Source organism: Pezoporus wallicus, unplaced genomic scaffold (assembly GCF_028554395.1).
Source record: "Pezoporus wallicus isolate ANWC-B61680 ecotype Strahan unplaced genomic scaffold, APGP_CSIRO_Pwel_v1 contig_12604, whole genome shotgun sequence".
Taxonomy (NCBI): Eukaryota; Metazoa; Chordata; class Aves; order Psittaciformes; family Psittacidae; genus Pezoporus; species Pezoporus wallicus.
Window position 1 is genome coordinate 209,350 of NW_026638783.1, and position 14,018 is coordinate 223,367.

The 14,018-nt window shown below is 58.3% G+C and overlaps 1 protein-coding gene across 1 annotated transcript; it reads right to left on the reverse strand.

Annotated features, from left to right (window-relative positions):
* Positions 1-788: 788 nt before the first annotated feature.
* Positions 789-12,649, reverse strand: LOC130600876 (bone morphogenetic protein 8B-like). Its single transcript, XM_057412555.1, has 7 exons — positions 12,223-12,649; positions 6,566-6,758; positions 4,972-5,120; positions 3,951-4,145; positions 3,241-3,320; positions 2,456-2,566; positions 789-996 (listed from the first exon to the last, which is right to left on the reverse strand). Exons 1-7 carry the CDS (start codon positions 12,647-12,649, stop codon positions 847-849), a joined length of 1,305 nt encoding a protein of 434 aa, XP_057268538.1. The 3' UTR covers positions 789-846.
* Positions 12,650-14,018: the final 1,369 nt, after the last annotated feature.

Below are 14,018 nucleotides of genomic sequence, written 5' to 3' on the forward strand. Positions count from 1 at the left end.
CACAAGGTTCCCTGGGTACCCGAGCTGCGAGGCCAGGCCCTTTCCTTTTAAAAGCAGAGCAAATAAGGGAGAACCGTGCACACAGCGCGGGGAAGCTGCGGTCCCAGCCCCACTGCGAGCCCCCGGGACGCGGCCAGGGGTGAGCGCAGCCACGCTCCCATCCGGGGCGACGCTGCCTGGCCCCAAACCTGCATCCCACCAGCTTGGCAGGGCTGGGTGTGGGCAAACAGCGACCCTTTTAGGCAATGCTGAGTGTGTTTTCGTTGCGAAACCGCACGCCCTGAACAGAGCGCTGCTGTGCTGTGGCATTTCTCAGAGCACGCAGAGCAAGGGGAACTCCCTGTTTGCTTTCCAGACGAGGTGTTTATTTTATAGCAGTGTTGTAGCTCAAGGTGCATTCTGAGTTTCGTTTCTCCCCCCTTCAGGTTTATGAACCTGAAGTAAACAGGAGCAGGGGAGGCAGCCGGCTCCTGCCTGCTGCTGTTTTCATTAAGGGGACGAGGTGGATGGACAGGACAAGACCCAGCTCCATCCCACAGCAACCTTGTCCTCATTACCCCTGAGCCCCAGCTGCCTCCATCAGAGACTGCAGCGAGGGGAAAACACATCAGCCAGAGCCAGCGCACACGTAACCAGTCACAAATCCTCCCTTTCCTCTATATGGATGTGTCCCATGAAGTGCAGTAAGAGAATAAGAGCTCTATATTATTTACATCCACTTCTAGGAAGGGGTGGGAGGGGGTTATTTTTATTACTCATTATTCTGAACGGGCGTTGCTAGGATGCAGCCCATGGGATCCCACATCCCCGGTGTCCCGTTGCTCCGGTGGCCATGGGACGCGGCCGTCAGTGGCAGCCGCACGACTTCACCACCATGTTCCGGTGCTTCTTGAGGATGACGTTGTTGTTGCTGTCGTAGTAGAGGACAGAGGTGGCGCTGAGCTTCGTGGGCGCACAGCACGCCTTGGGCACGGCCTCGGGCTTCATCAGGTGGACCTAAAGGATGGATGGAGCCCTTCAGTGATCCGGGCAGGAGGAAAACATCGAACCAGCTCTTAACTGCATGAAAAGCCTGCGTGAATGGGGAGATTATTTCCAGCTTCCTGCAAAAATATTTACCCTGAGCCTTGGGCAGCCCTCGCTGCAGTTTGTGTTGGATCAGGGCTCGGGGCACTGCAAGGGCCAGGCAGCCCCTGCAGGAACCTGGCGTTTCTGGGCTCTTTTCTCCCTATAAATAAACGTCAATAAATGGCTAAAAATCAATCAGGGCTGTGCCAAGCTTCCCTGTGTGCTTTGCTGCTGCAATAGGGATTCTCCATCAGGGCTCAGCGCTGCCCCGCATTGAACCCATTGCACCTCTCTGACCGCTCCTTCATGCCCGGCTCAGGACACCCGTTATCCCAGGCATCCACTGCAGGCTGCTGGCCCCTGCCTTCACCCACCATGTGCGACTCATTTCGCTCTCCCGGCTCGGAAGTCCGGGATTTTCCTGCCCAACGCTGCTATTTGCAGCACGGGCTGGGGCTGGCACCGCTCCTGTGCCCCAGTGCTTCCCAGAAGGGCTGGATCCGGGTGCCAGGTGAGTCACATCCTGCCCGAACGGCTCTGGTTTGGGAAGAGCGTTGGGTTCGGAGGTGCTGGGTGGGTGCTGGGGCCCCCTCCCCGTGCTGCAGCATCGCACCCAGCCCCAGCAGCTTCATTAGCGCGAGGATTAAACCCGCCTTCAAAGTCTCATGCGAGGCCTCGGCGCTCCCTGTAATTACCCCGGAGCTGGTGTGGCCTCTGCCATTGGGAAATGCAGCACTCACAGGGCAGGAAATTCCAGACATTAAAAAGCACTGGCTGGGATGCGGGATGGGTTTGGGAAAAACGGGGCGTTGAAGCCTTCCCGCTTGGAATCTGCTGAGCCCGAGGTTTGGGCGCTGAGCAGCAGAGGTGCTCCCTGGGGACCGGGATGAAACCCTCATGTGGCTGGTGAGGAGGATGCTGGAGACACGATGCCCTTGGTGATGGGGAGGAACTGGGGGCTCCTGTGAGCACCGGGGCTCATCCCAGAGCCTGCTCCAACGGGACGTTGCTGTTATCCCAGCAGAAAGCACCTGGTTTTACCCTGCCTGCTGCTGCTAACCCCCAGCGGGATCGTGTCAAGTCACAAAACCAAGAGGTGGAGGAGCACCAGCACTACAGCATCCCCCTGTTAGGCCCCTGGGGCTCGGGTCGATGGGCAGAGCTGCTGACCCCGTGTGCCCTCATGCTGCTCTCTCCATGTTTGCCTTTATGGCCCCTTGTGGTGAGCCCACAGCAGGCGCCAGCCCATCCAGATGCTTTACTGGGAGGTGCAGCTGAGCTGCACGCTCCAACCTAGCCCCATTCCCTGCCCCAAATCCAGCTCTCCATTAGGACCCATTGGCCTCCAACCACTCCCTCTGTGTTCACCCCAGTGGCTTGCACTGACCAGGGACTGCAGGATGGCATGGTTGGTGGCGTTCATGCAGGAGTCCAGGGGGAAGGCGCATTCCCCCTCGCAGTAGTAGGCTGAGTACCCCTGCGGAGCGATCACCCAGTCCTGCAACATACAAAGGGTTTTCCCTGGTTATCATAGAACCATAGACTAGTTCGGGTTGGAAAGGACCTTAAGATCATCCAGTTCCGACCCCCTGCCATGGGCTCACACTAAACCAGGTCACCCAAGGCTCTGTCCAACCTGGCCGTGAACACTGCCAGGGATGGAGCATTCACAGCTTCCCTGGGCAACCCATTCCAGTGCCTCACCACCCTCACAGTAAAGAACTTCTTCCTTAGATCCAATCTAAACTTCCCCTGGTTCAGTTTTAACCCATTACTCCTTGTCCTATCACTACAGTCCCTAGTGAAGAGTCCCCATCCCCAGCATCCCTATAGCCCCCTTCAGACACTGGAAGCTGCTCTGAGGTCTTCACGCAGCTTCACTTCTCCAGGCTGAACAGCCCCAACTCTCTCAGCCATGGGCTTCACCCTTTCTGTGCCCTTTCATCCATCCCCTCCTGCCAAACCACCCCCATGGGCTCCTCCCCGGGTGGCTGTGCCAGCAGCAAGGGCTCAGTTTGAATTTTCCCATTGAACCATGGGGCACCGGTGGCGTTTGGGGTTGTGGCGATTCCCATTTGCTTTCCCAGCTCCCGGATGGGGCTGTCCCGCTCTGCCGCTGGCCATGGGCAGCAGCATGGGGTTTGGTGTTGACTTCTCCCCATAGACAAGTACCAGCCAGCCGAGGTCCTGGAAGCTGACATAGAGCTCGTGGCGCCGGCAGACCTGCCGCCCATCCGCAGCATGGACATCATCTGTGGGAGAAGGGGACAGGCAGCATCAGCCCCCTGGTACCCACATCCTGCATCCCACCCTCCCCTGCAGCCACCCCACTCAAGGGTGCCATAGAGCAGTCCCCATGATCCTAGTCCAGAAGAACAAAAGAGGAGCCCCTGTGGTTGCATAAAGGGAAAAGAAGCTTCAGACTGGCCAGAAATTTAATGCTCCAAAACTGGGACCATTGGGACTCAGCCTGGGAAGGGCGAAATCCCAGCTCTGCTCTCCGTGGAGGAAACCCTTGAGGGTTTTCCAAGGTAAATGGGGTTTGGGAGGGCTGGGGCTTCCCATTCTCCTCCTGCCTGAGCAGCTTCCTGGGGCTGGGACACCCTCCTGGGGTGATGCCCTCCCAGAGCAGCTTCAAAGCCAAGAGGAGCGATGCAAAAAGTCCAACGTTCAGGTATCCCAAAACTCCCCCAGAACCTCATTTCCTCGAGGGCATCAACCCCAGACCCACTGCAAACAACCCCAACCCTAAAAAACCAGACCTCTGCTTCTCCTGGGGCAAAAGCGGGCTTTATGACGGGGCAAGCTGCTAACAGAAGGTCTCTTGGTCACGGCAGTGTTTTCCATAGGGAAAACCCTTTCTGTCCCCACAGATCTCTTACCGAAGATCCCCGGCAGCTTGTTGGGGTGCGGGAGGTCGTTGCTCTTCTTGTGCTGCCGTCGCCGCGGGGCTTTGGCCGCCCGTGGGATGCGTGCGGGGCCGGGGCTGGCGCGGAAGAACGTCACCATGAAGGGCTGCTTGGAACGGGGCCCCCGGCGCCCCAGCAGCCCCGCAGAGCCCGGGTCCACGCTGTGCCCTGTGGGGACAGCACCACGCAGGGGTTTGCTCTCGGAACCACAGCCTGGTTTGGGTTGGAAGGGACCTGGAAGCTCCTCCAGCTCCAACCCCTGCCACGGGCAGGGACACCTTCCACTAGAGCAGCTTGCTCCAAGCCCCTGTGTCCAACCTGGCCTTGAACACTGCCAGGGATGCCAAAGAGGAAAGAATGCAGGAAATATGCAGCAGAGAGCTGCGGTTTGGGCATCCCAAGAGGCTGGACCCTCCTGCTCTGCTGCCGTTGCCCAGGGGGTGTATGGTGTATGTTACAGCCTCATATTCCCCATGCAATGGTCATAATAGAGCAATTCAAGGATTAAAACCAAGTGCGACCCAACTGATTGATTCTCCCCTTTGTCACTGGGGAGGAAAGCTTGGAGGGAAGGGGATTGATGAGGCATTTACATCCCATGGGTGATTTCCCCCATCATCTGTGAGAGGTGATGTCCTTTGTGTGCCTGTGCACCTGCAAAAGGCATCTTTGGAGCAGATGTGAAGCTGTGGTCACAAGAGGGTTAATCCTCCCGCACACACACAGGAGGATACCTCCAGGTAAGACATTCATTAAGCGCTAATGGGGTTATTAAAGTCCACACCGGGAACCCCATTAGCATGAAGCCTTCGGGAGGCTCTGCCATCAGGCCCTGCCTGCTCCTGGTGCCGGCTTCTCCATCACATCTGGAAATCTCTGACTGCATCCAGATGAGCTCCACCACGGCCTGAGTGGCACCAGGAGGGCAGCAGGGAAGGCTCCAGGTCCTGGGATCTACCCCCCCCCCATGCTGTCGGTGCGCAGGCACACTCACCATCGTCTGTCTCCACATAGAGCCGCAGCCCCAGGTTGTATTTCTGATCCACTAACCAGTGGTTGCTGGCGGCCGTGACATCAAACACCAGCCAGCCCTCGGTCCCAGCATGCAGGTCCTGCGCGTCCAGCAGGAACAGGTCAGACTCCCTGCAGGAACGGGAGGGAACAGGAGCAGGTGAGTAAACAGCACCCAAAGGGCACCAGCACCACAACAGTTCATGGCAATGGCTCCCGGTGCCCGTGTCCGTACAGGTCCCGGTGTAGCAGGTCAGGAGGGCAGCTCCCAGCGCCTCCGGCTCTGCCTGGCATGGTGGTGACACCCTGGAAAGGCATCTTCCCAGCCCCAGCTGCTAAACCGGGATGTGGTGTTGCCTGCTGGGAAAGTGTGGGAACGGTGCAGCTTCTGTGCTGCTGGTATGGTGATGGGAAGGGGAAAACCTGGGGCTGGGGCAAGGCCCCATCCGCGTTTCCTTCCTCACCATCTTTATTCTTATTCCCCCTTCCCATCCTCATCTCCATTTCCATTCTCATACCCAGCAGCTTCATTCCCATTCCCACCCTCATCCCCATCCTCATCTCCATTCCCATCTTTGTCTACATTGTTTTCATCCTCATTCCCATCCTCTTCATTCCTATCCACATTCCCATTCTCATCTCAATCCCCATCCTCATCCCCATTCCCATCTTCATCTTCATCCTCTTCAACCCCATTCTCATCCTCTTCATTCCTATCCACATTCCCATTCTCATCTCAATCCCCACCCTCATCTCCATTCCCATCTCCATCCCCATCCTCTTCATTCCCATTCTCATCTCAATCCCCACCCTCATCTCCATTCCCACCCTCATCCCCATCCTCTTCATCCCCATTCTCATCATTTTCGTTCTTATCCACATTCCCATTCTCATCTCAATCCCCATCCTCATCCCCATTCCCATTCTCATCTCAATCCCCTTCCTCATCTCCATCCCCTTCCTCATCTCCATTCCCATCTTCTTCAACCCCATTCTCATCCTCTTTATCCTTATCCACATTCCCATTCTCATTTCAATCCCCATCCTCATCCCGATTCCCATTCTCATCTCAATCCCCACCCTCATCTCCATTCCCACCCTCATCCCCATCCTCTTCATCCCCATTCTCATCATCTTCGTTCTTATCCGCATTCCCATTCTCATCTCAATCCCCTTCCTCATCTCCATTCCCATCCTCTTCAACCCCATTCTCATCCTCTTTATCCTTATCCACATTCCCATTCTCATTTCAATCCCCATCCTCATCCCGATTCCCATTCTCATCTCAATCCCCACCCTCATCTCCATTCCCACCCTCATCCCCATCCTCTTCATCCCCATTCTCATCATCTTCGTTCTTATCCGCATTCCCATTCTCATCTCAATCCCCTTCCTCATCTCCATTCCCATCCTCTTCAACCCCATTCTCATCCTCTTTATCCTTATCCACATTCCCATTCTCATTTCAATCCCCATCCTCATCCCCATTCCCATCCTCATCTCCATCCCCACCCTCTTCATTCCCACCCCCATCCTACCCCCACCCATTCCCGCTCCCATCCCCACCATCCCATCACCTGTTGGAGTGCTCGGCCGCGATCTCGTACACGCTGACGTGCAGGGTGCTGTTGCCGTGCCGGCTCACTCCTCGTGCCTTGTAGATGCGGAACTCGGCGGCTGTCACCGACTCGCCCGCGGGCACCTGGGTCAGGTCGAACCTGAACTCCTTCCAGTACGGCTTCGGTGAGAAGATGTCCCGGTCCTGCTCCACTGCGGAGCCAAGGGGTCAGGATGGGACCTCCGGGTGCCGCAGGTCAGAGCCTGCAGCATCCCCACAACCCACATGGGGACAAACCCGCTGGCCCCAGGCTCTTCACCCACTGCCTGCACCTGCCCAGCGCTCCCCTCCCAAGGGTTTTAATCCTCATAGGTTGGGTTGGAAGGGACCGTAAGGATCACCCAGTTCCATCAATCTTGGTGCAACCCGTCCCTCTTTCTGCACACATCCCCCAACTTTATTTTGCTGTAAACCCACCGGCCTCCCAGCCCTATTCCTTTTGTATGCATGAATGATGTGAAATGAAATAAAACAAAACAATAAAAAAGAACTAACAAATCAAAAATGAAATTAAACAAAAAAGAAATAAAAGAAATAAAAGAAATAAAATAAAATAAAATAATGAAATGCACAAAGGCTTGGTTATAGTGGGAGCACAGAGAAGCCGCCCCTTGTGCTGTGGTTTGGGGGCCGCAGCCCTTCGCAAGTCTCCAAAGGGTGAAAAATATATCCAAAACCTCAAAATATCCCAGAACCCCAGCCTGGTTTGGGTTGAAGGGATCTTAAAACTCCTCCAGCTCCAACCCCTGCCACGGGCAGGGACCCCTTCCTTGCTTGCTCCAAGCCCCTGTGTCCAACCTGGCCTTGAACACTGCCAGGGATGGGGCAGCCACAGCTTCTCTGGGCACCCTGTGCCAGCGCCTCAGCACCCTCACAGGGAAGAGCTTCTTCCCGGGACCAGCAGCAGCAGCAGAGCTCTGCCCAGGTGCTTCCTTTGAAAACTAAAACAAAAACTCAAAGAAAGAAAAGTGTGTGCTTAAAATGCATTGTTTTAACCCATTCCAGGCAGTAAAACCATTCCAAACGGAGCACACCATAAAGCTGCTGGTTTCTATGCGGGGGAGCAGCGCGTCGCCCCAAACCGAGCGCTCAGTTTCTGGTTATGCATCCTCAGGTCTTTTATTTTTCCCTCTTCATGTTTTTTTCCCTTTTCTTCTCGGTTTTTCCCTGTTTAAAGCCCCACGTTCCCTCCAGCTCCAGCCTCACCACAAGTCATGGATAAAAAAAGCCTGGGAGGATGTGGAGAGCGCTTCCTGCTGCGGGAGGCTCCGGCTGCGGGCAGGAGGATGCTGGGGAGCCAGCTCCAGCCCATGCACCCCTCGGGGGGGTGTCACATCAGTCCCCCGGCCCTGCTGCAGCCCCTTGGGCTCTTTCCTGCTTTCCCATTTCTTCCACCAACCCATCGCTGGTGCTTTAATGCTCCTGGGCCATTAGAGATGCTCCTGAGCCCGCTGGTGCCTCGTGGCTCTTGCAAAACTCTTGGATCCCACCAAAACACAACCAGAGGCATCACCTCCATTTCCTCCCTGTTAACCCACAGCAGGACATCCAAGGGACAGCCGGGTACAGAGTGGGGTCCCCTTGAGTATTTCTTGGGTCACCCCATTGGGCCCTGGCATCAAGCAAGACTCAACCAGATGAAATCACTGCACCATGCTGGTGAGCCTTGCATCCAGGGAAAGGCAGGGGGGAATTATGGCCAAGAAGGTCACAGGGACCCAGAAACACAGAAACAGGGTGGGCTTTGGCACCAGAGAACAGTGAAAACCTTTGCTAAAGAAGGAAAGTTCTCTGTTATGTCCTGAGAAGCTGTGGCTGCCCCATCCCTGGCAGTGCTCAAGACCAGGTTGGACACAGGGGCTTGGAGCAAGCTGCTCTAGTGGAAGGGGTCCCTGCCCGTGGCAGGGGTTGGAGCTGGAGGAGCTTTAAGGTCCCTTCCAACACAAACCAATAAGAAACATTCCCATCTATGTGATGGAGGCGTCCAGGGACAAAGGCATTGATGGGGGAGCTGGAGGGGTGGGAAGCTCAGGGACACCTGGCCAGGAAGGGGGAATACTAAAGGAGACCACAGTTAGCTGTGCACCTTAATGAACCAAATGAGCTGGCCTGAGCATCAAGCTGCCTAGAATTTGGGGTAAGACTCAGAGGAATCCCTGCTTCCTCTGCCCTTTTGTGGTGCAGAACGCCTTTGGAAGGGCAGGACCAAGGGGGAAACATCCTCTCGTGCACTGATACGGGGTTAGTGCAGCAGATGAGGGTGATGGGCACAGACAGACAGCAAACATCAAACTGCAAACAGCAAACAACAAACAGCCACCAGCCACCCTAGGTGATGACCAGCAGGTTGGAGTGGGTTTCACATCACCATGTTTTCTGGCCGGACCATAAACATCTACACGAGCACAGCCCTGCAGCGGGGCAGCACCCGGCGCATCCCCAACTCACCCAGCACCCTTTGCCCAGGTGGAAAAGTGGGTGCTCAGCGGTGCTGGTGCTGGGGTGTGCGGGAAAGGGCCCCCCCTTCCCCAGCCCGGAGCCGGTCCTGCCTGGGCAGCGGCCATCGATTGGCGGTGGTTGACTCAGCGGCTCCGCAACCCTCAATTAGCCGTGGGCGGATGATCCGGATTGCGGATGAGACGCACTAAAAACACCCAGCCCAAGCTCTTCGCTCTCCTTGCCCCCTCCTGTGGCATTTCCCATCTCGCCCCTAAGAGCTGCTGAGTCTTTCCCCAGAGCTGAATGCCAACGCCTCTGCTGCGGGCTCCCACCACCCCACCGTTGGGAGGGAAATAGAAGAGAGGCATATATAAATGGCCATGGGACCATGGCAAGGGGTGCCCAGCTCTGGCTCTGGTGTATCCCAGCCCACTCCTGATCTCTTCCCAGAGGTGGGGTGATGGGTGATGGGGCCGTCTGCCCTTCATCCCGCTCCCCAGGTTATTTTGAGCTGCACTTTCTCATTGTGAACTTGCTCTGTTGCTATAAACTGCGCATCAGTCGTAATTACTGGTCCTGGCTGCTCCCAGTGGTCCCCATGATCATTTCAGACACTAAATTAAAAGGAAATGCCAGGATATTCAACCACATCAAGTGCCCTGGGTCCCAAAATAGGTTTAAGAGAAGATGCAAGGAAGATGCTATCCTTTGCTTGCAAGCAGGAAAAAATAAGCTTTCCGAAGCAGGGAGGGAGCCAGGAGTTATCCTGAGCGCTTCCTCCATACTCCTGAGATGAAGAGCAGGAGCTGCAGGACACAGGGCCCAGTTGCATGGGGCCGTGGGGCAGCTTGAGCCCCTGTTCCATCCCCCAGCCCTACAAACAGCCACCAAGGGCAAGGTAAGGGAAGGAGGGGACGTGTATCATGGTGCTGATGGGGGACTCCGGTACGCTGTGAGCCACCTCCTCATCTTCCCATTACAACCCCCTGCTCCACGATTACACCCTGCATGGAATCGTGACTCACGGCTGGTGGCTCAGCCAAGGAGGAATCAAAAAGCCCATCCTTACCCAGGCCTAAAAACACAACCCAGCCTCCAGTCAGCACCCAGGAATAGCACGGGTCAGGCTTGGAGGGGTTTTTCTTTGTATCAAGAAGGATGGGCCAGGCTGCTGTGGCTGCCCCATCCCTGGCAGTGTTCAAGGCCAGGTTGGACACAGGGGCTTGGAGCAAGCTGCTCTAGTGGAAGGGGTCCCTGCCCGTGGCAGGGGTTGGGACTGGATGAGCTTTAAGGTCCCTTCCAACCCAAACCAGGCTGAGATTGTATGCTCCACCATCACCAAACCCATCCGAGGGTGCCTGTCACCCGGAATGCCCCCAGCAGGCAGTCGGGGAGCTCTGCCTGCCCCAACCAGGACCTGTTTGTGCTCCGGGGAGGTTTGTCATCTCCCCTTCCCAGGAACAAGGTGTGCCGTTGGGAGCCGTGCTCCGGCCCGGCTCACACAGCCCTCTGCGGGGTAGCTGGGAGCAAAGAGGTCCAAGTGCCCAATGGAGCAGCGACTTACCCCATTTGCATGTCCCATCAGGGTAATTGTGCAGCAAATTATGCATGCAAACGAGAGCTAGCCTTCTCCCACAGACATTAATTTAATTAACATGAAGGGACTGACAAAGCCGCAGAAATCAAAGCCATTCAAATTGAAGGCTGGAATTGTGTTCCCCAACTCTCCTGGCTGCTCCAGGAGCACCAGAAAAGGGAGCGGCGCCAGCACCCCTGTGCCAGCACCACTGCTCCCCAGCATCCTCCTCAGCATCCCACCCTGGCTGTCATCAAACCTGGTGTTTCTGTGTTGTCCTGAGGCTGAGGGGAGCTGGGATTTGATGCCCTGGTGTCTGCCTCCCTCGGTCTCAGCTTCCCTGGGATGCTGAGCTCCTGGAATCTCCTGGAGGATTTCTCCCCATGCTCAGAGCACTGCCTGTGGGGCCTCGAGAGGTGCTGAGGAGCAAAGGGGACCTGTGTGGTCCTCGGGGGTGCTGGAGAAGGCACTTTCCCCTTGCAAACCCTTTGGCACACCACGGTGCAGCAGCCAAATCCACTTTGCTTCAGGGAGGCATCCCTGAGCCCGGGACACTGGCCATAGGTGCTTACTGACACCCCCTGCCCTGCTTCTTGTCCCTCAGCCTTTGCACAGATGCTCCCCAGAAGCCTCATCATGCTTGGCCTGCTCAGGGACACCCAAACACCCCTTAAAGAAGCAAACAGAGGCAATGAAAGGATCTGTATCCAAATGCCTGGCCTGAGCATCCTGCTGGGGTTGGGTCACCCAGGTGCCTACCCTTACGAGAGGACCCCTCATGTGCCAGCACTCACATCCCTGCTGATGCTGGTTGGAAATTGGAGGGTCTCTGGAGCCTGACGTTGCCCACTATCCAGCTGGATGAGGTTCCAGCAATAATCAGCATCCTTAAGAATATTACTTTGAGCCCTGCTTCAATGTCCCACCGCGGGTAACTGACTTCATGCTGCTGCTGTCCCACCTGCGTGCCTGCAACCGGTTCATGTGAGCCCACTGAGATGGGGCCAGGGACCGTGGTGCCCTCTCCCAGCACCCCGGGGTGCACCCCGCGCCCACCGCGCCCCTCACAGCGCGTTATTAAGCTCAGCTCCATGCAAAAGCCCCGTTGCTGAACGGGGATGCCCTGGGAGGCACCGCCACAGCGGGGGATGCTCGGAGCCGTCGGGTCGCCAGCCTCGGTCCCCTCCCGCAGCCGGAGGCCGAGGTTTGCTCCGCGGGGTCTGGGTCGGGCTCGGCTCAGCCCGGGCTGGAGAGCTCCGTGCCGTGCTCAGCCCCGACGGTGCCGCCGCCGCCCCGTGCGCCCCGTCCCGCTGTGCGCTGCTCCCGGTACCTCCCTGTACTTTCCGGTGCCTCCACCCGGGGCCCTGCCCGGTCCCTCAGGTGCCCCCGGCAGGCTCCGGTCCTGTCCGCGGGCTCTGATCTGCCCTGGTCCCCCCACCGGCTCCGTCCGTGCGCCCCGGTCCTCCCCGAGCATCCCGGCGCCTCCGCAGGCTCCGGTCCCTCCGGTGCACGCCGGCCCCAGCGAAGCCGCTTGGATCCTTCCCGCACCCCGCTGTCCCCCCCCGCCCCCGGCTCCCCCCGGTGCTCCCGGAGCCGCTCACCCACGTTGACGAGGCTGACGACGGTGTCGGCGCGGCTGACGACGCTGCCGGGCGGGGGGCTCTGGGTGCTGAGCCCGGTGAGCACCGGCCGCGACACCGCCGCCTCCTCCTCCTCCTCCTCCGCCTCCTCCTCGCCGGCCACGGCGTGGTACAGGTCGAGCATGAAGAGCGGCGCGGCGGCGGCGGGGCCGCGGGCAGAGGGGGGGTTCCTCGGCCGGGGCCGGCCCGGCAGCCCCAGCACGGCCAGGATCTCCCGCTGCACGTCCCGCCGCTCGCCGCCGCTCAGCCGCCGCTGCAGGAAACCGGCGGCGTGGAGCCGGCGGCGGAGGACGCTGCCGCTGCCCAGCTGGCAGAGCGCGGCCACGGCGCAGAGCAGCCACAGCGCCCGCACCGGACCCCTGCCCGCCGCCCCGAGCCCCGGCCCCATCGCGCCACCGGGCCGGCCCCCCCCACCCCCCCCAACCCGGTGCGGTGCTGCCCCGGGCACGGGCACGGTCCCGGCCCGCCCCGGCGGGGCGAGGGAAAGGGACGGTCCCTCCGGCGGCACCGCCCCGGACCCGGCTCCGGGACGCCCCGGCCCTCCCCGCCCGAGGCCCCGGGGAGCTGCGCTGGGCACGGAACCCGTGGGCAGCCACCCCTGAGGATGCTCAAACTCAGAGGCACCCAAACCCACGGGCACCCAACCAAACCCATGGGCACCCATCCCTAAGGATGCTCACCCCTGTGGGCACCCAGAGCAAACAGCACATACCCCTAGCGATGCTCACCCCTGTGGGCACCCAAACTCATGGGCACCCATTCCTAAGGATGCTTATCCCTGTGGGCACCCAAACGCATGGGCACCCACCCCTAAGGATGCTCACCCCTGTGGGCACCCAGAGCAAACAGCACATACCCCTAGCGATGCTCACCTCCGTGGGCACCCAAACTCCTGGGCACCCATTCCTAAGGATGCTCATCCCTGTGGGCACCCAAACGCATGGGCACCCACCCCTAAGGATGCTCACCCCTGTGGGCACCCAGAGCAAACAGCACATATCCCTAGCGATGCTTGCCTCTGTGGGCACCCAAACTCATGGGCACCCATCCCTAAGGATGCTCACCCCTGTGGGCACCCAGAACAAACAGCACATGTCCCTAGTGATGCTTGCCTCCGTGGGCATCCAAACTCATGGGCACCCATTCCTAAGGATGCTCACCCCTGTGGGCACCCAAACCCATGGGCACTCACCCCTGTGGATGCTTGTTTCCATGGGCACCCATCCCTATATGGATGCTTACCCTAGTGGGCACCCAGACCCATGGGCAGCCACTCTCACTGACACACAAACCATTGGCATTGTTCCACATGGATGCTCAGCTCCATGGGCAATCAAACCCATGAGCACCCATACATATGAGCACCGATACCAACAGATGCCCACCCTCATAGGCACCCATGGGCATCCACCATCACTGACACTCAAACCATGGTCATTCACCCCTATGGATACTCAAACTCACAGGCACACAAGCCCATGGGCACCCAACCACTGCATCCATCTTCAGACACCCACTTCAGCAGCACCCATCCCAAAACAGGTCCTGACCCTTGCGCACCCACTTCCAGAGACACCGACCTCACCAAGCTCCCACCACACCACACACGCACCTCGCCAGACACTCTCATTGGCAAACACCCACTCCAACAAGCACCCTCCATCCCCAGTGTGCACCCACACCAGCAAGCACTCACCCACCTGGCCCTTTGAATTTTGGGCTTCCTGGCTCTGTCCTGCAAGGAAACCCTTGTGCAG

Coding starts and splice junctions, on each gene's coding strand:
- LOC130600876 (XM_057412555.1), bottom strand. CDS start 12,649: ATGGGGCCGGGGCTCGGGGCGGCGGGCAGGGGTCCGGTGCGGGCGCTG. Junction 6,759..12,222: donor CGTCAGCCTCGTCAACGTGG/GTGAGCGGCTCC, acceptor TTGGCTCCGCAG/TGGAGCAGGACCGGGACATC. Junction 2,567..3,240: donor TCCAGGACCTCGGCTGGCTG/GTACTTGTCTAT, acceptor TGTATGTTGCAG/GACTGGGTGATCGCTCCGCA.